The following is a 20,890-nucleotide window of genomic DNA, read 5'->3' as shown; positions in this document are numbered from 1 at the left end:
CTAACACACTGGGCATATATTTATTTAATTAAAATCGCAGCCTTTAAACTTTCATATTCGCACATTACCCAAATCGCAATTTAATCTGCATAATCGTGCAGCTCTATAATTAAGACAATACATGAAACTAATGTGATAAAGAGATGCGAAAAAAATTGTAATGCTAAAAATAACTGAAAGCAGGATAAGACCAGAAGCTTTGCACTTTTGAGTTACAAATGGCTGCACCTGCTTTTATGTAAAAAAATAAAATAAAAAAAATAAAAAGTGGATAGAACATGATGAGACTGCTAGAGTCTGAATGTTTTGGACTAGACCAACAGGGGAGCAGGTTTGACTTCTATTCAAGCAGTTTTCGAGTGACGGGGCGAGCTGATTGCCCTGTGAAAAGTGACATCCTTATCTCTCCAATTAAAGGCAGACAGCTCCCATGACCTGCACAGGGGACACGGGACACAGATTAGCACGCCACCTCAACCTCAACTGCAGCGCGCCACCAGGGGGAACTCATTCTCGAAACCATCTAATCAGCCCAGGATAAGCCAGCCTCACTTACGCATGTAAATGCGAGATGAAGGCACGCCAGTGGGAATAAACAAGCAGCTCTGATACTGATGCATTGTTGGCTGTTAATGTGGCAGGAATCCCAGTGGGCACCTCTGCCAGGCTGAACTGTGGAGGTGAAGGACACTACTACTACTACAAACCGGGCACTATTCCAGAGACAGTTCATCGTGATGGCAGATATATTATTTACCACTGGCTGAACCCCCTGAGGATTCACACTACCCTGCAAGGAGAATCTCAGAACATCTTGGGTGAAGCAGCAAAGAGTGGTCTTTCCTATTACCAATTTATAGAGCTTTCTTTAAAGGCTGGTGGTTGGTATGGAAACCAGGCCTTTCTGGTCCCAATGGGTCACTGCATACATTACAAGAGGAAAATTGCAAATATTGTATACTGACAATCATACCACATAATGCCGGCAAAACGCTGAATAAAAGTCAGTAAGCAAATGTGTACTGAACCTTTTAAGAGAAACTGTATCAGAATCATCTTGGTGGATGCATTTCTCAAAAAACCCATGGTTCTCTGGTTAATGTGAAGAGCAGAGATTCTCAAACAAGAATAACGAGCACTTTTATGAAACACAAAGATGAAAAGCTCTTACAGTACATGCTGATTTTCTTCAACAGTTATCTGTAAAGCTGTGGAACACAGACTTCACATTGGGGACTTGTTAGGCAGGAAGAGCACTATTTCTGAGACTCTTCCCAGCTTGACAAAGCCAAGGAAACATGACAATGTACAAATGTGGACTCATCATTGTCATTTGAATTCATGGTATTAGTGTCATCCCATACCTGACTCCCACAGAATATAACTAATTCAATTAGTTTAAGATCCTTTTATCTTTGCCACACATTTTTACTTTTACTCATGTGCCACAAATCAAGAAAGAAAGTTGATTTAAAATATTATAAACTGTTCAAAAGTTTGGGGTTGGTGTGACTTTTAAATATCTTTTAAGGAAGTCTCTTACTCTCACCAAGCCTAGTAAAACCACAGTAAAACAGTAATATTCTGAAATATTAGTATAATTTTAAATTACTGTTCTATTTCTGGACTACTTTTCTATTTATATTTTTAAATGACATTTATTCCTGCTGGAAATTCAAAGCTGAATTTTCAGAATCTTTACTCCAGTCTTCAGTGTCACATGATCCTTCAGAAATCATTCTAGTTTGAAACTCAAGAAACATTTCTTATTAATAATGTTGAAAACAGTTATGCTGCTATACCACATTCTAAATCAGAAGTATCCATTTGCCTTCTAGGAGATACAACTGAGGTATAAACAATTTTTCTGTCAAGGCATTTCTTTCCTACGGGATACTGAAGAAAAGTTCACGAGAGATGCATTTGAAAAAGAGAGACAGAATGAATCTTTAATCTCGCAAGTGAGTGTAAATCCCCTATACATCTCTCCCTAACGGAAACATCCAACTAGCCTTTTAAAATTCCTCTCAGCACTAAATGAGGTATTTAAAACTGAGATTGGCAGGAGACAGGGATTATTCCCTTGTGATTGGCTCCTCTTTGTGGCCATTGCACTGAAACTCCTTGATCATTTCACAGGAAATTACTTTAGGAGAATAGAGAAACCATTCAGGCAGATTCCTGAACCTGTGATACAAACCAGCACTAACACTCTAACAATTTAATTGTATAATCAATCACCTTTAAAGCTCACTGTTAACTGACTTGCTCGGTAAGTAGTAACTTGTTACATGAGAAGACAAATAAACTTCTAAACAGCAGAAACAATGATCTATGGCAGTAGTTTGCAAACAGGCAGAATGTGCTGTTTCCCAAGGTCTTGCATAATGTACTGGAAATATACATTACTATTCAAATTACTAATCATTCGGGTGTTTTTTTAAGCAAGTGTGCTTTTATAATGTTACACAAGATTTCTATTTTAAAAAATATCTTATTTTGAACTTCATATTCATCAAAGAATTCTGAAGGAGGGAAAAAAAGTTTCCTAAAAAAAATAAGTTTCACCAAATCAGCTAATTAGATTGCAGGATCATGTGACTTTAAAAATATATTAAAACATAAAATAGCAAGTGTAAGGATTTAAGCGAGTTTGATAAGCGCCAGATTGTGATAGCAAGGCGACTGTGTCAGAGCATCTCCAAAAGCTTTAAATAATTTTTTTTGGGGAAAGAGACAAAACTAGCTCAAAAGCTGAAGCATGTGCAGTAGATTGTAGATCACAGCTCACTTCCCTTACACACCTTAATGCCAACATAGTCGACTGGAATGATTGGGTTTTCTAGGGAGGGCAGATGAGACTCGTCCACTGGCTCATCCACCATGACCCTGGTGGCCAGATCAATGAAGTCCACACCAATAGTTTTAGAGATGAAAGGGAAGGATCGAGAAGCGCGCAGGTTACACTCTATCACCTGAGACAGAAACACATGGTCCTGAGTAACCAGCAGCCATATTTAACTAAAAAAGCTTAGCATGATTAATTTCTTCTCAACCGAATGATTTTCAGTGAAAAGCATAATTTACAGAGTAAATAAAGAAAAAAATAAATGACAAATATTTCGTTTTGGATCAAAAATGTTTCTAAATGTTGTCGGCTGGCCATGAAAAATTTATGTTCAGATTCATATCTTTTGAAGTCATAGACACATTTTTCATTTAGAACTGTGAACCAATAACTTACCATAACATCATTGCCTTTCACCAAAAATTGAGTGTTAAATGGCCCTGAAATCTCAAACGCCATTGCAATTTTTTGTGTAGCAGTCTTCACCTAAAATAAAAAATAAATATATAAATAAAAACAACAAGTAATAAAGTATTTGCATATGCATAAAACATCGATCACAGCCTGAGTTATGCATGTCCTGTCAAATATACAGCAATTAAATGTCCAAACTTGAAACATTTTAGGAAGCACAAAGTTTAATATTAACTCTGATAAAGTGAGGCAGCTGAAAAGAGAACACTTTAACAAACTGCTGGACCCTCTGAGAGATGGTTTGTAACTTTGCTGGTAATGAACACACTTTGTTAGATATGTTTATAAGTTGTGGATTTCACAAACTACTTTAGTGGTCAGCTTTGATTCATTTTGAAGGAGAATGAAAAGTCATGAAAAACCCAAATCAAGACCACACCATTCTGGGGGGAAAGAAATGTAAGACAAAAAATTACATCAGCCCAAGTTTTTTTTTTTTTTTTTTTTTTTTGTCCAATGGCAAATTATATGTAGACAAGTTTGATTTTTCCTGTTCGAACTGCAGTGGTTTCTGAGAGCAAAATATTGTCATAGTGACGATGCAAACTTTAGCAGTAGAGGTTTTAGCATTATGCTTTTCATGAGGATAGTATCCAAATTGCAAAGAGAAAAATGTGAAAGGGTGGTAGATAAAATGGTTTTAAAGAAAAAACCTAATGTAAAAAACAAAGTACTACGAACAGTAAAAAGAAAAATAACTAAAAATGGTCTACACTAGGAATAGGGCTTGGATGAGACTTTTGAAAAATTTTGAAATGTGTTGCAATGGCAACATAATGTCTGTCTGAGCCAGGTGCACACCAGTGTCACCAGAAATGACACAGCAAGCTTTATTAAATGAAAGCGAGTATGGGACCTTCTCCAGAGCTCCCTGGCTGATGGTCTGGGTGGGCAGGATGAGTGTGGCATCTCCTGAGTGCACTCCTGCATCCTCCACGTGCTCTGTGATAGCATGAGCCAACACCTGTAAAGAAAACCACACTTAAACACACTCCCGGGTTTCAGCACCAGGGGCAGTCGTGGCCCACAGGTGTGTGTCCACAGTTTACAGTCTGTGTTCACTGCTCCAATGTGTGTGCACTAACTTGGATGTGTTAAGCCGGGTGCACACTGTGCGATTTTGGCCATGATTTGGCCGTCTGAGACAAATTTAGCAAATCCTACAAGATTCCTCTGATCCTAGGCTAAAATCTCACGTCTTTGGTCATTAGTTTGACATGTTCACTGGCAGCCGATTAATGAGCGCTGCGATCAAATTTTACCTCAGACGAAATTCTGGCAGTGTCAGAAGATTTGGCACACAATCCTGCAGTGTGACTTCTACTACGACGACAGTGAAATATATCCGTTTTTCAAGACAAACTATGACCAAAATGAGAGCTAGAGATTTATTTGTAGGCAGCATTTCAGTCCCGCGTGTAATGCAGCTCACTGTCACCGAACGCGTCATTCATTGATGATATAAAACTCCGGACGGGTTTTCTTGTGCGCGTCCTTTTTTAGCGCGCCTTCACTATCGTGCAGTCTGACATTAATGCCAACTGAGATCTTACAGTGTGACATGGCTTACATCGGGGATCATGTTCATACAGTCTGACAAGGGACATTCGCAAAGGATTTTGAAAAAATCACACAGTGTGCAGGACCCATTAAACGCAGATGACAAATTCTGAGTATGGGTTACCATAGTTGGCCTTCACATGGTGTCACTTTATTTCTTTTACAAATCATCAACTTCATCAGCCTTTTTCCAATCCTACAAAATCAAGTTATGACAAATGTAAACTGTATTATAATGGCCATTAATATCTTTAAAATTATATGCTTTATATACTGGTATAACCAAAGTCCAAATATATAGATATGAAATCAGACATTTCTCATTCATACTCTTTAGCATAGCATAAAGCTACCCGATTAACCTGCTATTATGCACTACTCATTCAGACCTCAATATCCAGAACAATCTCAATATTTAATGTTATTATTTAAGTTATTAATAAACAATGTAATGATATTTAGTTAGTTTATTGTGTGTGTGTGTGTGTGTGTGTGTGTGTGTGTGTGTGGTTTGGATTTGATTTGATAACTGAGCACACAGGCCTGGAATAGGCATCTGTTTTAGTGAGAGCAGTCAGATTCTTTGTTCAGCTAATCAGAAGATTTAAACGCAATTACTGTGTGACAACATATTTTTAAATCAATTTAGACCAAAATAGCCTACAATTACAATTAACAGTCACAAAAAAAAATGGTGATAAATAAAGAAATGATAAAGGAAGATGCTACAGGCATTTTACAAGCTACAAGTATTTTATTCATAGAAAAGCTGCCAGAGCCATTATTATTTTAGTTTTTTAGTTTTAGTTTTTTAGTTTTAGTTTAGTTTAGTCTTGTTTTTGGTATGTGTGGATGTGTGCGATAGCAATGTTCTAAAAAACATTCTAAAAAGTCTTCCACAACAAATTGCATCCTCTGAACAATCAAACCACTGCAACGTAGATCTTTGATTTGGCGAGACATTTTCAATCAAAACCAAGTGTTCCACATTCTGCTTTCAATTTTAGACAGATTTCTATTTAATGCCTGATAAATTCATTTTACTCTTTTTACACATTTTCTGTTGGAGAATGAAAACACCAGCATGATTCTTGAATCGCTCACCTTGCCAATTCTGGCCACAGCATCCACCTCCACTTCTCTGGCACCACAGACGAATTTGGTGATGACCACAGGATGATCCTGTTTCCAAGAAAATGCAGTTAATAACAACATTGATAAAACATTTCTTAAGAATATAATACAAAGGACATCAAAAACACTGTATTGAAAGGCTTGTTTGAAAAGTCTTTCAAGGCTAAAACTGTACAGAGCGTTTTCTTCCCAGAATTGCTAACCGTCTTTTATTGCCACATCAACCTTAGTCCCATGCAGCACAGGGTCATCCTGTTACTTGCATAATATAAGCATTATGCAGTGCAAAATGTAACCCTTATACTCAGCACCTGTCTGTCTATATCTCGTCTAATCTCAATCTTGTTATAACAATGATTAGTTATATGAATGGCTTTCCAAGACATCCTGACCAACAGAAGATATATAGCACATACAGGTTTTGGTCATATAATTAGAATATCAAAACGTTTTTTTAATTTCACTAGTTGGGGCTCCTTTTGCCTGAATTACTGCAGCAATACGTGTGGTATGGAGTTGATCCGTCTGTGGCACTGCTCAGCTGTTATGACAGCCCAGGTTGCTCTGATAAGCTCTTCTGCAGTGTTGGGTCTGTAATATTGCAATCTTCCTTTTCACAATAACGTACAGATTTTCTATGGGGTTAAGGACAGGCAAGTTTGCTGGCCAATTAAGAACAGGGATATCATGGTCCTTAACCCAGATACTGGTTGCTTTGGCACTGTGTGCAGGTGCCAAGTCCTGTTGGAAAATGAAATGTGCATCTCCATAAAGTTTGTCAGCAGCAAGAAGCATGAAGTGCTCTAAAACTTCCTAGTATACGGCTGTGTTGACCTTGGACCTCAGAAAACACAGTGGACCAACACCAGCAGATGACATGGCAAACCAAACCATCACTGACTGTGGAAACTTTGCACTGGACCACAAACAACATGGATTGTGTGCCTCTCCTCTCTTCCTCCAGACTCTGGGACCCTGATTTCTAAAGGAAATGCAAAATTTACTTTCATCAGAAAACATAACTTTGGACCACTCAGCAGCAGTCCAGTCCTTTTTGTCTTTAGCCCAGACGAGACAGTTTTTCTACCACATCTTTTCCTTCCTTTCGTCTCTGTATTAATGTGCTTGGACAGAGCTCTGTGAAATGCCAGCCTCTTTTGCAATGACCTTTTGTGTTTTGCCCTCTTTGTGCAACGTGTCAATGGTCATCTTTTGGACAACTGTCAAGTCCGTAGTCTATCCCATGATTGTGTAGCCAACAGAACTAGACTGAGAGATAATTTAAAGGTCTTTGCAGGTGTTTTGGGCTGATTAGAGTGTGGCACCAGGCGTCTTCAATATTAAATATTTTCACAATATTCTAATTTTCTGAGATACTGAGTTTGGGATTTTCCTGAGTTGGCAGTTATAAACATCAAAATGAAAATAAATAAACATTTGAAATGTATCACTTTTTGAATGGAATTAACTAATTAAATAAACTTTTTGGTGATATCATAATTATATGTCCAACACCTGTATACTAAGCAAATATATCTTTACCTGATGTAAGACACACTAAGGCTAATTTATTCCTTCTCAATCCAGCTATACATACAATATATTGCAAAAAGTACTGGGACACCCCTCCAAATCATTGAATTCAGGTGTTCCAATCACTTCCATGTCCACAGGTGTATAAAAAAAAATCAAGAACCCAGGGATGCAGACATTTTTTACAAACATTTGTAAAAGAATGGGTCTCTTATGAGCTCAGTGAATTCAAGCGTGGTACTGTGTTAGGTTGCCACCTGTGCAATATGTCCATTTGTGAAATTTCCTCACTACTAAATATTCTGTGGTCAACTGTTAGTAGTATTTTAACAGAGAGAAAGCAATTTGGAACAACAGCAACTCAGCCATGAAGTGGAAGACCATGTAAAATCACAGCGTGGGGTCAGCGCATGCTGAGGCACACGGTGTGCAGAGGTTGCAATTTTCTGCAGAGTCAATAGCTACAGACCTCCAAACTAGCCAACTTCAAATTAGCTCAGGAACAGTGTGTAGAGAGCTTCATGGAATGGGTTTCCATGACCCAGCAGCTGCATCCAAGCCTTACATTACCAAGTGCAATGCATCGGCCACTAGGGGGTCTTAGTGGTCTTAGTATTGATTTAAATAATTAAATCAATACTAGTATTGATTTAAATACTTGATTTAAATCTTAATATTGATTTAAATATATTAATATAATTAATACATTTTATTATTAGGCTAAATAATGAAAGATAAATTATATTGATTACAAAATAATAGTTAAAACAAAGAAACACCTCTCTCATACATATTCTTTGAATCTATTGGATTCGAATTAGCACAATGCGTTTCTAATCGCGCTGTGTGAAATACAGACTGAACGGCTCAAAATACCCAACTGCTTCATGAACACAGGCTACGCAAACTACACAATTCAGACACATTTCAGTTGGATAAAGAAAACCAGGGTCGCTAAAAAGTTGACGGATGACGGTTGTAATGAAGGTCAAGACAATTACGTTGACATACATTAGGCACACGCATGTTATTATTGATGCTCAAATAAACTGTGTATGTGCCCTATCGGCTCACTGATTGCTATAACATCATATTTCTGCATGAACACAGTTCGATATACACTCACCTACAGGATTATAAGGAACACCATACTAATACTGTGTTTGACCCCCTTTCGCCTTCAGAACTGCTTTAATTCTACGTGGCATTGATTCAACAAGGTGCTGAAAGCATTCTTTAGAAATGTTGGCCCATATTGATAGTATAGCATCTTGCAGTTGATGGAGATTTGTGGGATGCACATCCAGGGCACGAAGTTCCCGTTCCATCACATCCCAAAGATGCTCTATTGGGTTGAGATCTGGTGACTGTGGGGGCCACAAGAAACAAATTTGAAATGATTCGAGCTTTGTGACATGGTCCATTATCCTGCTGGAAATCAGAGGATGGGTACATGGTGGTCATAAAGCGATGGACATTGTCAGAAACAATGCTCAGGTAGGCTGTGGCATTTCAATTATGCCCAATTGGCACAAAAGGGGGTCACACACCAGATGCAAAGCTCAGCGGCTCACCCGTTGGGGTCTTCTGCTGTTGTAGCCCATCCGCCTCAAGGTTGTGCGTGTTGTTGCTTCACAAATGTTTTGCTGCATACCTCGGTTGTAATGAGTGGTTCTTTCAGTCAAAGTTGCTCTTCTATCAGCTTGAATCAGTCAGCCCATTCTCCTCTGACCTCCAGCATCAACAAGGCATTTTCGCTCACAGGACTGCCGCATACTGGATGTTTTCCCTTTTCACACCATTCTTTGTAAACCCTAGAAATGGTTGTGTGTGAAAATCCCAGTAACTGAGCAGATTGTGAAATACTCAGACCGGCCCATCTAGCACCAACAACCATGTCACGCTCAAAATTGCTTAAATCACCATTCTTTCCTATTCTGACATTCAGTTTGGAGTTCAGGAGATTGTCTGGACCAGGACCACACCCCTAAATGCATTGAAGCATCTGCCATGGGATTGGTTGATTAGATAATTGCCTTAATGAGAAATGGAACAGGTGTTCCTAATAATCCTTTAGGTGAGTATATTTGCATAGTTGTTCTAGTCAACATGAATGTACTGTTTTACAATGGATGCTAGCTGAAGAAGCTGTAAAAGTCCTTTCTACTATAAAAATACTAAATATCCTTCCACAATCACGAATGTCACGATAGTGACAGTGGTTTTAAAGATAATTTTGCTGGATTCAGGAAAACTATTGCACTCTTAAGTGAAAAACTGAAAGGGGCAGCAGGAACGGGAGATGAAAATCAGTACTGGCCCTGAGGTACAGCAAACCTGGAGCTGATGGAAATGTGTTTGGTCTGCCTTAAAAACATATTTAGGGCATCTTTTTATAAAGGGTGTGTTAAGATAGGATGAAATATAATTTCAAAAACATAATTTTGTGATAATGGCTAAAAAGTGTGCATAATCATGACTGAGCCATTGCACGATTCATGTAACATAACCACAATGCTTTACATTAAATTATTTGTGTGCTGACCTCACCTGTGACACCTGTGTGGCTTCTTCCAGGAAACGTTTCATCTCCTCTTCACCGTACACAACATTCATAGCTGAGCCACTGAAAAGAGAGAAAGGTTTTTATCATTCATCACTCTGACACTTAAATGAGTCCATCAGGAAGACAAAAATATAATTTGATGGTTTTAGAGTCAAACCTAACAGGAAGATATGTAAAGTTGTGTAAAAGAAGAAAGGAAGAGATAAAAAGCCAACTAGAGAAATATATTTGGGTCAGCTGCTCCTCGCAGCGATGAGCACTGAATGCGTTTCATATTGAATGAAATAAAAGACTAACATTTATGGTGTCACCAGACATCTAACAGTGACAGCTCTCTCTCTCTCTCTCTCTCTCTCTCTCTCTCTCTCTCTCTCTCTCTCTCTCCCCACACACACACACACACACACACACACAACACGCACACATACTATATGATGCAATCAATCGATCAATTTTTCAAAAGTAAAATAGCTCAAAAACAAAAGCATTCATTGAAAATAGATTTTTTTTGTATCAAAATTCACAATATTACATTTTCTACAAAAAAATAAAATTCAGCTTAGCCGATTTTAAAATATATTAACATAAAGTTTAAAATAAATTATTAACAATATTGTAATATTTCATGATATTATTGTATTTTTTAATTAGTACAGCCTGGTTGAGCATAAGGAACAAAAACCTTATTGAACCCAAACTTTTGTATCACAACCATAATTCTATATCAGAAGCATAAGGATTGTTAAGTCTGGTAAAACTCTAAAACCATTAATATTGTAAATATTTCTGAAAACATAGCATGTCCCAACAGACATAATTTATGAATTTAGATTAGGAAAGGCACCCATTTTATAGATTGACACATTTATGGAAAATAAATGATTTAAAACAAATCACTATTTGCAGGTATGGCAAAAAGTTTAATTTGAACACTGGTTGGATCTCACAAAAATATTACGACAGGTGACCACTGATAACTGTCACACAATTTAATTGACAGTCAGCAATATGTTTTACTAACATATAAAATACAGTGAACACAGAGAGACAAGAGGGAAATATACCGAGACAGCCCAAAGAGTCTCTTTTCAGTATGAACTGCTCCACGGTCCAGATGAACTGGCAGTGTTTCTGTCAGGTTCTGTGTCAGAGCTGCAGTCCCAGAGAGTCTGAGCCTGAGGCATGGGTTTAGGCAATATAATGATGCCAAACCACAGCTGGCCCCCTTAGAAACAGAGCAGGATTTAAAACACAGCTCTCAACTGAGCAGCTAACCAGTGATGGATGCGCATGGTGCAGAAAATATTCAAATGAATGAAAAGAAGTTATAAAAAAGTCTGTTTTGGCAGTTTTTTGAAAACTAAAAGCAAATCACTGTCACTGCAAGATACTTTAATGTATGTAGCTGTTGGTTTATACCATAAAACAGTATACAGATGTAATAGAGATGAATGGATGAGGAGTTAAAGCACTTTACTTTCATTTAGCCTCAGTTTCATGTTGTGAATCTGGTAACAAGAAAACTTGAAATTTGTGCTCGGCACCTTACACTGATAACCATTAGATTTACACTTGGCACAATGCAAGTCATTGTATTTTTGACTGTTGTAGTTCCCTGAAAAAGCTCTAAACTGGCCTTAAAACAAACAATAACATTTAAGGCAACATCTAAATAGAAAGTCCACTGATGAAAGTGCTTTTATGATTAAGACATGTTCTGTAATGGTAAAAAGGCAACATTACCTGCATTACCTTCTTGCTGCACAGCAGACTGTTTTGAAAGGAAAGTAATTTTTCCATTGAGGCACTCAAAATAGATGCCTGCAGGCTGATTATTACAAATTAGCTCTTTGAGTCCTGTCAATCTGGATTCTTAGAATGCGGGTGAATTGCATTTTAGCCAGTATTTTTACAGGCCGTCATTGAGAAGTCTGAAGTGAAATTTCTTTGCTCTTGACATAAATGTATATCACAGCATACATGTTGATTTGACTGTTGATTTGTCAAGAGCAGAGAACTTTCACTCCAGACTCTTCCTAATGATAGCCTGTAAAAATAATTGGTAAAATGCAATTCACCTGCATTCTAAGAAGTAATATAAACTAACATAGCTTCAAAACATAAAAAGCTAGTAAATAATAAAGAGGAACAAAAACATATTACAAGAAATGAACAAAGAGTGCTTTCAGTATTTAAGAGTATCTGAACCTTGAGTGAACTTTTTTTCAGCTTTACTGTTGTTTGATTATTAATGATGACATCATAGAAAGTGGGATATCTGCACTCACACTAATGCACAGATCTCTTTTAAAGGTCCCGTTCTCTGCGTGTTTTCGAAGCTTTGTTTTTGAGTATTTTTCACACAATTTACTTATCTGTACAGCGCTGTTTTCTCTGTCCTAAAAACGGCCTAATGATTTCCTTGTTCTATGACGTCTCTCCTTCAGAAACACATAACGAGTTCTGATTGGACCAGCGCTTCCCGTGTTGTGATTAGACAGCAGCTTAGCGCACTTTGCCCGGAAAGGTCCCGCCTCTTTCCATAACGGGGAGATGCAAGCGCTGAATGCGCGCTCTTCTCCACGTGGGAGAGCAACAAGACCAAGCCCCCTATTTTGCGTGTTCTTGTGGGCGGAGGGTTAGTCAACAAACGGTTCTAGTGACATCATTTCTGAAGGAAGTGCAGGTGTAGTCCAAACCGGCCGTTCGCTGTAGGCTTTGAAAGGGAACTTCTGTTAAATAAAATATCTCGCTTGGCATTGAACTTTGAGCTTTATAATTTTACAGGTATTATTAATGCTCTAACAGCAACATTACACACTAACTAAAGTTTGAAAGATGGAATCGCAAAGAACGGGACCTTTAAAATATAAGATGTGGCTTCTCATGTCTGTGTAATCCCTTAAAACGGCACAGACGCATGCAAGAGCACTCCACAAAGCGCAGCGCGAGCATTTGAAACTGAAAGCCTTCTGTTAGTGACTTAACTATTTATAATATAAAAGCACACTGCATTTCAAACTACAGTTATAAATTATGCCTTTATAGAGCATTTGTAAGGAAAATACCGGTGGGTGAGAACACACTGTAAGCATAATACAGTATATTACAGTATTATAGTATGACCAACACAACATTAGATTAATAAACACAAATTGTTACTTCCTTTAGGCCAGGCCCGTAGGAGTAATGTGCCAAGATCGCTTGTCACGTGACCAGACTAATTGCAACCTTTGCGGTTACAAACTCATATTGCGATATTATCGCAAATGCAATTTATCGTTCAGCCTAGGACTCAAGTCATTTAATCGCGGAAAATCACTGAAAATCTTCCTCCATTAGTAAAATGTGACTGAAATGTTATTTTTACCATACAAAACTGTGCTATGACTCCAGAAAATGTATTTAATTTTTTTTCATCTCTGAACTGTTGTAAACTGCATAAAGATTATTTATTTCAAAACTTTTGACAAAACTTGTTGGGTGAAGTCCTTTAAGCACTCTGTGTGAAAACATCTTTAACCAAAATGCCCTGCCAAAGAGATATACAAAAGCATCACATGGGAAATCAATCCCAAAGCTGATCGTCCGTACTTCGCTTGTGTCCTGAATTCATCGTACTCACCTCAAAACGTAGGATGGCCGCAGGAGGCAAGGGTAACCCACATTACTTGCAAAAGAAACAGCATCTTCCTGAAAAAGAAAGAAAGTTAGATATCCCTTTGCAATCATCTGCACGGAAACACCTAGTCTGTATCTCAGATGAGGTCAGGCTTCTTCTGCTCTTTTCTCCATTTGAGTTCCAAGCTGTGGGCAAAGGGCCAGACAATTACCGCTGACCACATCTATTCACCTTACTTTTAAAGCTTTGTGAACTGGCTACTTCACAGAGAGAAAACTTTGAGATAAAACAACCCTCTAGCTGAATAAAGAGTGGAAGTTAGAAGTTAGAGTGGAATTATCTTTTGCAGATCGCATTGGAGGAGATTCCTAACTAGGGCTAAAATGCAACCAGGAAAGCTTTATATCAGGATTTCCTCAAATACAGACCTGGAGGGCCACTGCCCTGCAAAGTTCAGTTCAAATCCTGATCAAACACACCTGAACAAGCTAGTTTAGCTAGCTAGTATTGGTTTGAGTTAAACTATCCAGGACACTGGCCCTCAAGGTTTTGATTCGACTAAATCTGCCATTAAACCAGAGAGCTATTTTTATTATTTATTTTTATTTTTTACTGTAGTTCTCAATGGGAAACTTAGATCAAGTAAAAAAAAAAAAAAAAAAAAATAGACTTTCATTTCAGTCTGTACGTCACTTAAATCTATAGAGTTCTGCAGAGATTCAATTTTGGTTTGCATCACCCTGGTTTCTTTGATAAAAAGCCAACAGGATTTTTTTCATTGGGTTTTGGATTATTGCAGAAATCGAAACTCTGTGACCAAAAACAAATGAATTCTTATACGTTTCGTTCCTTAAGATAGCTCCCCAAATGAACAAAACATTTATCATTTTCAACTCTAAATGCAGTCACCAGAAGTAAAGTGCTAAATATAGGCTATAAACGAACAACACTGCGATCAGATGATTTTAATGTCACCACCATAAAGCCTTAGACAACTCAACAAGTCTGAGTTTAAATACTTTGCAAGAATGTGACCAGAAGTTTTTTTTTTTTACAGTATTAGCCACTTGTTAGCGAACCGTCTTTTTCAAGATGCATCGAGCTAAGTATTGCTGATGGTCTGATGCTGATGATCTAAACAAAACTAAATATTAAAGAAAAACTAAAAACTATTCTCCTGCACCTGCTGCAGTATTTCAATCATTAAAAACAGTGGGACGTTCTAAAATGCTTATAACGTGAAAAACATTTAAGGTAGGTTGCACCAATAAGGATTAAATTAAGCAAAGTTTAAAACTAATCAAGGATTTGTTGATATGGGTTTTATTTTAAATCAAGCTGTGTTGCACCCCTTAATTTTTAACAGATTAACTATGTAGAAGACGGATGGTAAACCGACACCAGGCTAAAGATGCTTAATCCTTATTCGTGCGACCGAGCCTTTAAGTGCCTTAATGTACTTGATGTAAAAACACTGATATTAAAAGATAAAATAAATTTTCTGCATACTATATGGTATACAGGTGAGCAGATGAGCTTAAAATATGAACGCAACATGTTTTCTTTATAATGGTTTAAATATTTCATTTATATTCTGTTTCTTCTGCTTGCCTGTACAAAGTATGCATTATCAATAAGGTGTGTATTGAATTTGGTACTTTAAAATTACTGTCTTACTACATTACTTACTACAAAGCTGGTAAAAATTACTGGCGGTCAGTGGAGGAAAGCCTTGTTTTGCCCTCCAAGGGGGCGTTCCTATAACAGTGTGACGTCATGTGAAAACTACGAAATATTGCAAAGCTTTAATACATTTGTTTTACAGTGCACGAGATGTATGGACTTTTACTATGTTTATTTATATTATATTTTTTTGTAAAAAAAAAAAAACAATGTTGTTTATATGGGAAAGAGTAGTGTAAAAATGACTCCTTTTGCATCAGAACAAGTTATACAGGTTTGGGAACGACAAAATGTCGAATCAATAAATCAAATGCTGCCTTAAATTTCACTTTTGGTGAACTTTGACTAAGCAGGAAATTCTGTGTGACATAAGGAAACAACTGTATCCTCCATCCTCACCTTTCCTAGGCACTGCCCTTCTAGCCAGAAACAGCACACTGAGTGAACTGCAGAATCCCAAAAGGTTTTGCTGATCTCTACTGCCTTTCTAGCTTGTTTCAACAGCAGGGAAACCATTAAAATGCTGGATGCACCCTCGGCAGCGAGACGGAAACCAGCGGAGGGTGAGTGGGCAGCGCCGTGGGGCAGAATGCCCTCTCTCTTCCCCTTCATCACACCGACTTCAGCTCTTCGCTTCCATGGCCCGCGGCAAGAAGGCTGGATGTAGCTAACGGACGAGCGAGCAAGCTTCAAGTCAACATGTTTCAGCACTTCTAATGTTTGCTGTTTGAAAGCACTCTGACACCTCTGGAGTATTTGGAGTGAATGCAGCGTTTGTAAAAGTGAAAAGTCTAGAAATGCAACTATATTGGGAAAATGGCTGTGCGGCCCGGCCACTCGGGTGGGCGATTTCTTAAAATCCTTGTTTAATTAATCATTTATTGCTTAATTAATCCAAGCAAATGCATAAATAAAGCAGATGGCATTTACTATTACTGCAAAATTCCATCAATATTACTCAACTGACCTAAAAAAACCTGACCTTTTATCCTGGAACGTGATGTGTACCATCAAAATTATGGCATGCAAAATAATTATTCAGTGGTTGAATTAAATGCATTTGAAATTAAGAACCATAACACCATCTCTTTAATCTTTACTGAAATAAACAACAGATGAAGTGTGTTTGAAGTGAAACTGGCCTTACCAGTGAGCTGAGAGCCCTCCATGGGGCCTGGCCTACACCAAGATCATCCAGTATGGAAGAGAATACAGATCTTTCTTCGGCACGATCGATTTGAGGAGGGCTGGTTCCCAGAATCTTCACCCCGTTCAGGTGCAGGGGCATGGCCAGGTTATTGGGGATCTGCCCACCCACAGATACTATACAGCCTGTGCAGCCCTGTGGAGGGAAGGAACATCTCTACAGTCTTAGTCTTGCATGAAACACTTCTGACTATAGGGATTAATTCCGATCACCATTGCAGTTTATTCTGGTCAAGATGAGAAGAAACGCCTGGTCTGCATGTAAATTAAACATTAAGTAAATAAGTAAATTCAATGTGTTCAAAAGATTTTATGTATGTTTTTAAAAGAACTCTTGTGCTCATCAAGGCTGCATTTATTATACAGTAAACACAGCAATATTGTGACATATTCAAATGTAAAAATAAATAAATAAAAATGATTTATATATTAATGTCATTTATTCCCATGATGCAAAGCTCAATTTTCAGGAGCCATTACTCCAGTCTTTAATGTCACATGGAATTAAATCATTCTAATATGATTCATATCAATAATATATATTGATATATTGATATTGAATTGTTCTAATATTGAGGACCACTTTGATGGTCATTTATTTTTATTATTGCAGTTGAAAACTATGAAGTGCACCATTTTTCTTTTCAGAATACATTTATACATAGAAAGTTAGCGACTTAACTGTCACTATCATGACAATTATGCTCAATTTAATGCATCTTTGCATAAAAAAATGAATAATAAATCATTTTAAATTTAAATTTGTTTACAAAAATAACTTACTAACCCCAAAATTTTGTATAACAACATTTAGATGCTAATCCACCAAGAGGATGATTTAAACAGCCTTACAGCTCAAATAATGGACTTCATTTACCAATAATTGCATGCGTTATTCCTGGACTACACCTAATTCCAAAACACATGCACATGGACTTGTTCTTAACCCTGTACCAATTTGGAGTATTCTTAATGAGCAGCTGCATTCCCAGGGTTACTCATTTGCATAAAAAGCACCCAAACCATGTCCATATATAAGGGCTTTCGACATATCCTTTCCTTTCGCCACTCTCATCAAACATGACATGTGCACAGCACAGCAAGATCCTCGAGCAATGCCAAGTGTGCCATCCTCCAAACACGTTCAAACTAAACAATTAATACAGACTTAGATTACAGAGATCCAATTAGTTAACTGTACATATGCAAATCTGCATCTTGATGCAAAGGAAACTCACAGCAATGAATGAAATATAAATGAAATATATTTATTTAAGATTAAATATGTAGGCATAGAATTTAATCTTATTATTCCTTATTAATCTTAGTATTCCTTCAAGTAAACACAAATCTGTAAAATGACAAGGGCATTTTATAATTACCCTTTTGACTATACAATTTAACATATGACTGATTTTATCTGTCCAAGCCCAAAGACTACAAATTCCGTTTAAGCTTAAATAAAGCTTGATTCATCCCATAATATGACAGAAAGTTAATCAAAGAATGTTTTAATCAAAGAATTGTTTTGACAGAAATGTCTACAATCATTGCTCATTCATTGCATGAATTCACAATGATTTTGTTCCACTCTTTATAGGTTTTACTCAATCTAGACTCCTATCCACTCATGTTTTCTCTCTCCCCCTCTCGTTGCCTCAGAGATGAGCTGAGGTCCCAGGAGCTGACCCTGGGACATGACACGGCATTACTTTACTCTCTGAGAGCTGGCATATACCTTCTAATCCAATTCATTGCATTACTATGGCAACCACATGTATGCCCACTTCACCATACATACACCAGCTCCGCACTACCCTCCAGGTTTATCCGAGCATGCTAATATGAGGGTAATAAACCGCTACACAGCAACTGGGAATATATTACAAACTCAAAACAACAAACACTTGATCAACCCATGCTTCAATCACCACTTTAACTAGCTTATAATATGTCTGAATGGAAAATTCAGATTTTGCATCATCAGTGTAGAATTGAGTGGCTCTATCTCTCTAAAATGAATAGAAATGAATTCACCAAAAGCTGCTTAGATGCTCAAAGGCAATTCCTGGTTCGTCTCTACAACATTTCAGCTGTAAAATCTCAGAAGTTGTTAAGTGATTGTATATACTTTTGCAGCTACAAATCAGATTTTTTTTAATTGCCAAAGTTCTGGTGAAGAACTACTCTACACATAATACTGAATAATGACCGGTCACAGAAGTTTGTTACTGTGGAAACAGAAACTCCAAACTTTGAAGTCAGTCTTCAGAGAGTTTACAGATCTGTATAAATAACAGAAACTTATAATAGTAGGGCTGCAAGATTGAAATAAATCACAAATATACAAAATCATATTGCAATATGCATAATACAGTCCCTCCAGGATTCTGTGAACATTTTTTGTAATTTTTGTGATCAAAATCACTCATTTTTTGGTGGTAATTTTCCGAAAATTGCGAAAGAATTTTGCAATATTTTTTAAAATAATAATAATTAGGATAATTAGCACATTTACTATAACATCATATGTATTATGTTAGCACAATAGTCACACACGACAACAGAAAATACACAAAAAATTATTTTGGTATTTTACTAAAAAAAGGCTAGTAGCCCAGTGGTGTACTATGTAGCTTTAATAACATGATCACTTAGGGTGGGAAATAGCCGGGGAAAGTAAATAAAAGCAATAAGCAATTGTCTAATATAAATAGTTCTCAAATTAATTAATCAAGTAAACAGTCAGTAATAAAATAAGAACTAATAAACAAATGATAGGAGGACAAATATATACAACAAAGATACATACAAACAGTGCTTTTTTTAAGTCGTTTTTTTTTTTTTTTTTAAACGTTTAAGTCAGGCTACTGTTATTTTTTTCCAGTGGTTGTTATTTAATGGGTAGCCTATGGGCTATGTTAGGTTGCTTTCACTTTAAAGATTACTGCCTACAGTAATACACGGACCCAATAATCACACGTCTCAAACCTATTCATTTAAGACACTGCCAAGATGGACATTTAGGCATAATCATGGGTGTATTTGATTTTGATTGTTTAAGGGCATTAAGCCGCTATAGAACAGATCTGTACACTCACGAGAGCTGACAGGCGGCAAACAACGGTCAGTGTGTCAATAGTGAATAGAGTTTGTGGTATACAGCGCTTTTATTAACTATTTTTTTAGTTTTATCGGGCATATCATACTTTTATTTGGTCAATCATCCATCTTGAGTAATCAATTCGCCCGGTCCTTACGCGAGACGGCAGGTGAGAAAGATTCACTTTTGCTTTCACAAAGACCACACACTGCGCATGCACCACAACTGTATCCTCATGAAAGCAATGCATTACAGCTTTAAATAAAATAGAGATAGTCCAAATATTTATTTATTTTTTATTTTAAAAAAAAGTGATAATTTTGCGGTGAAATGACAAATTTGACAAATTATGCAATTATGCAAAAAAAAAGGGACATTTGGCTGATTTGGCATTGTTTTCTGCGATCACTGAATCGTGAAAAAATAAGGGGGTTTGGGACTGATGGGGGTTTGAGGTTCTTCGGGTCCAGGGGGTTAAATACTCTCCTCTCATAAATTTTGCACCTGAAAGGGAAACTCCTACAAATGCATATACAAGAAGGTTAGCCCCGAAAATTTATTAGCATAAACTTATTTTATAAACAAATTTTTCACTGCATGTCTTCAGTAAATCCTGACAGTAATTTTTTTAATGCCAAAAGAGGGTTTGTATTGGCACAAGGTGTAAGTAAATCTGGCCCTTAAAGCATTATATTGCATATCGCATTATTCAAAATGTTAGTTATCGCATGTTCCATTTTTCTTTGATATCGTGCAGCCCTTAAAATCACTCAATAGTTGTATATTGTATTATAAATGTTACATTATTATCTATCATATTGTATATCTGAATCATACTAATATTTACTGCACGAATTGTATGGTGATATACTATTCTGAATATAGCAGAACATAGTCTGTTAGAACATAGTGTTTCTTTTTTTTAATTTTATGTTTTGGCTTAGAGTCAAATGCTGTATGATTTGATTGAATAGGAAAACAATTTCCAGAACCAATGCAGCTGAAAATGCAGGCTATCACTGTTGTGTTCGAATGTCTCTTGTTCGATGAGATACCAGCCCAGACATTAAAGAATTTATATACGCACTGGAAACACATGATCTTGTTTGTATAGCACACTGCTGCACAAACAGTCCAGCGCTGGTGGCAATAGTTGTGAAG

General features: G+C 37.0%; 1 protein-coding gene across 1 annotated transcript in view; it reads right to left on the bottom strand.

Moving 5' to 3' along the window:
• cps1 (carbamoyl-phosphate synthase 1, mitochondrial) overlaps positions 1–20,890 on the bottom strand; it is a 53,952-nt gene that overhangs the window by 11,002 nt on the left and 22,060 nt on the right. Inside the window, exons 27-33 of the mRNA XM_067445096.1 lie at positions 16,568–16,762; positions 13,741–13,808; positions 10,100–10,175; positions 5,987–6,064; positions 4,179–4,286; positions 3,245–3,334; positions 2,805–2,975 (exon numbers count right to left, since the gene is read on the bottom strand). Coding sequence (XP_067301197.1) covers positions 2,805–2,975; positions 3,245–3,334; positions 4,179–4,286; positions 5,987–6,064; positions 10,100–10,175; positions 13,741–13,808; positions 16,568–16,762 — 786 coding nt within the window. The remainder of the gene's footprint in view (positions 1–2,804; positions 2,976–3,244; positions 3,335–4,178; positions 4,287–5,986; positions 6,065–10,099; positions 10,176–13,740; positions 13,809–16,567; positions 16,763–20,890) is intronic.

The sequence above is a fragment of the Pseudorasbora parva genome, chromosome 5 (genome assembly GCF_024679245.1).
Source record: "Pseudorasbora parva isolate DD20220531a chromosome 5, ASM2467924v1, whole genome shotgun sequence".
In the NCBI taxonomy this organism is placed as follows: Eukaryota; Metazoa; Chordata; class Actinopteri; order Cypriniformes; family Gobionidae; genus Pseudorasbora; species Pseudorasbora parva.
Note: the sequence above shows the minus strand (reverse complement) of the source record. Positions and strands in the feature narration are given on the sequence as shown.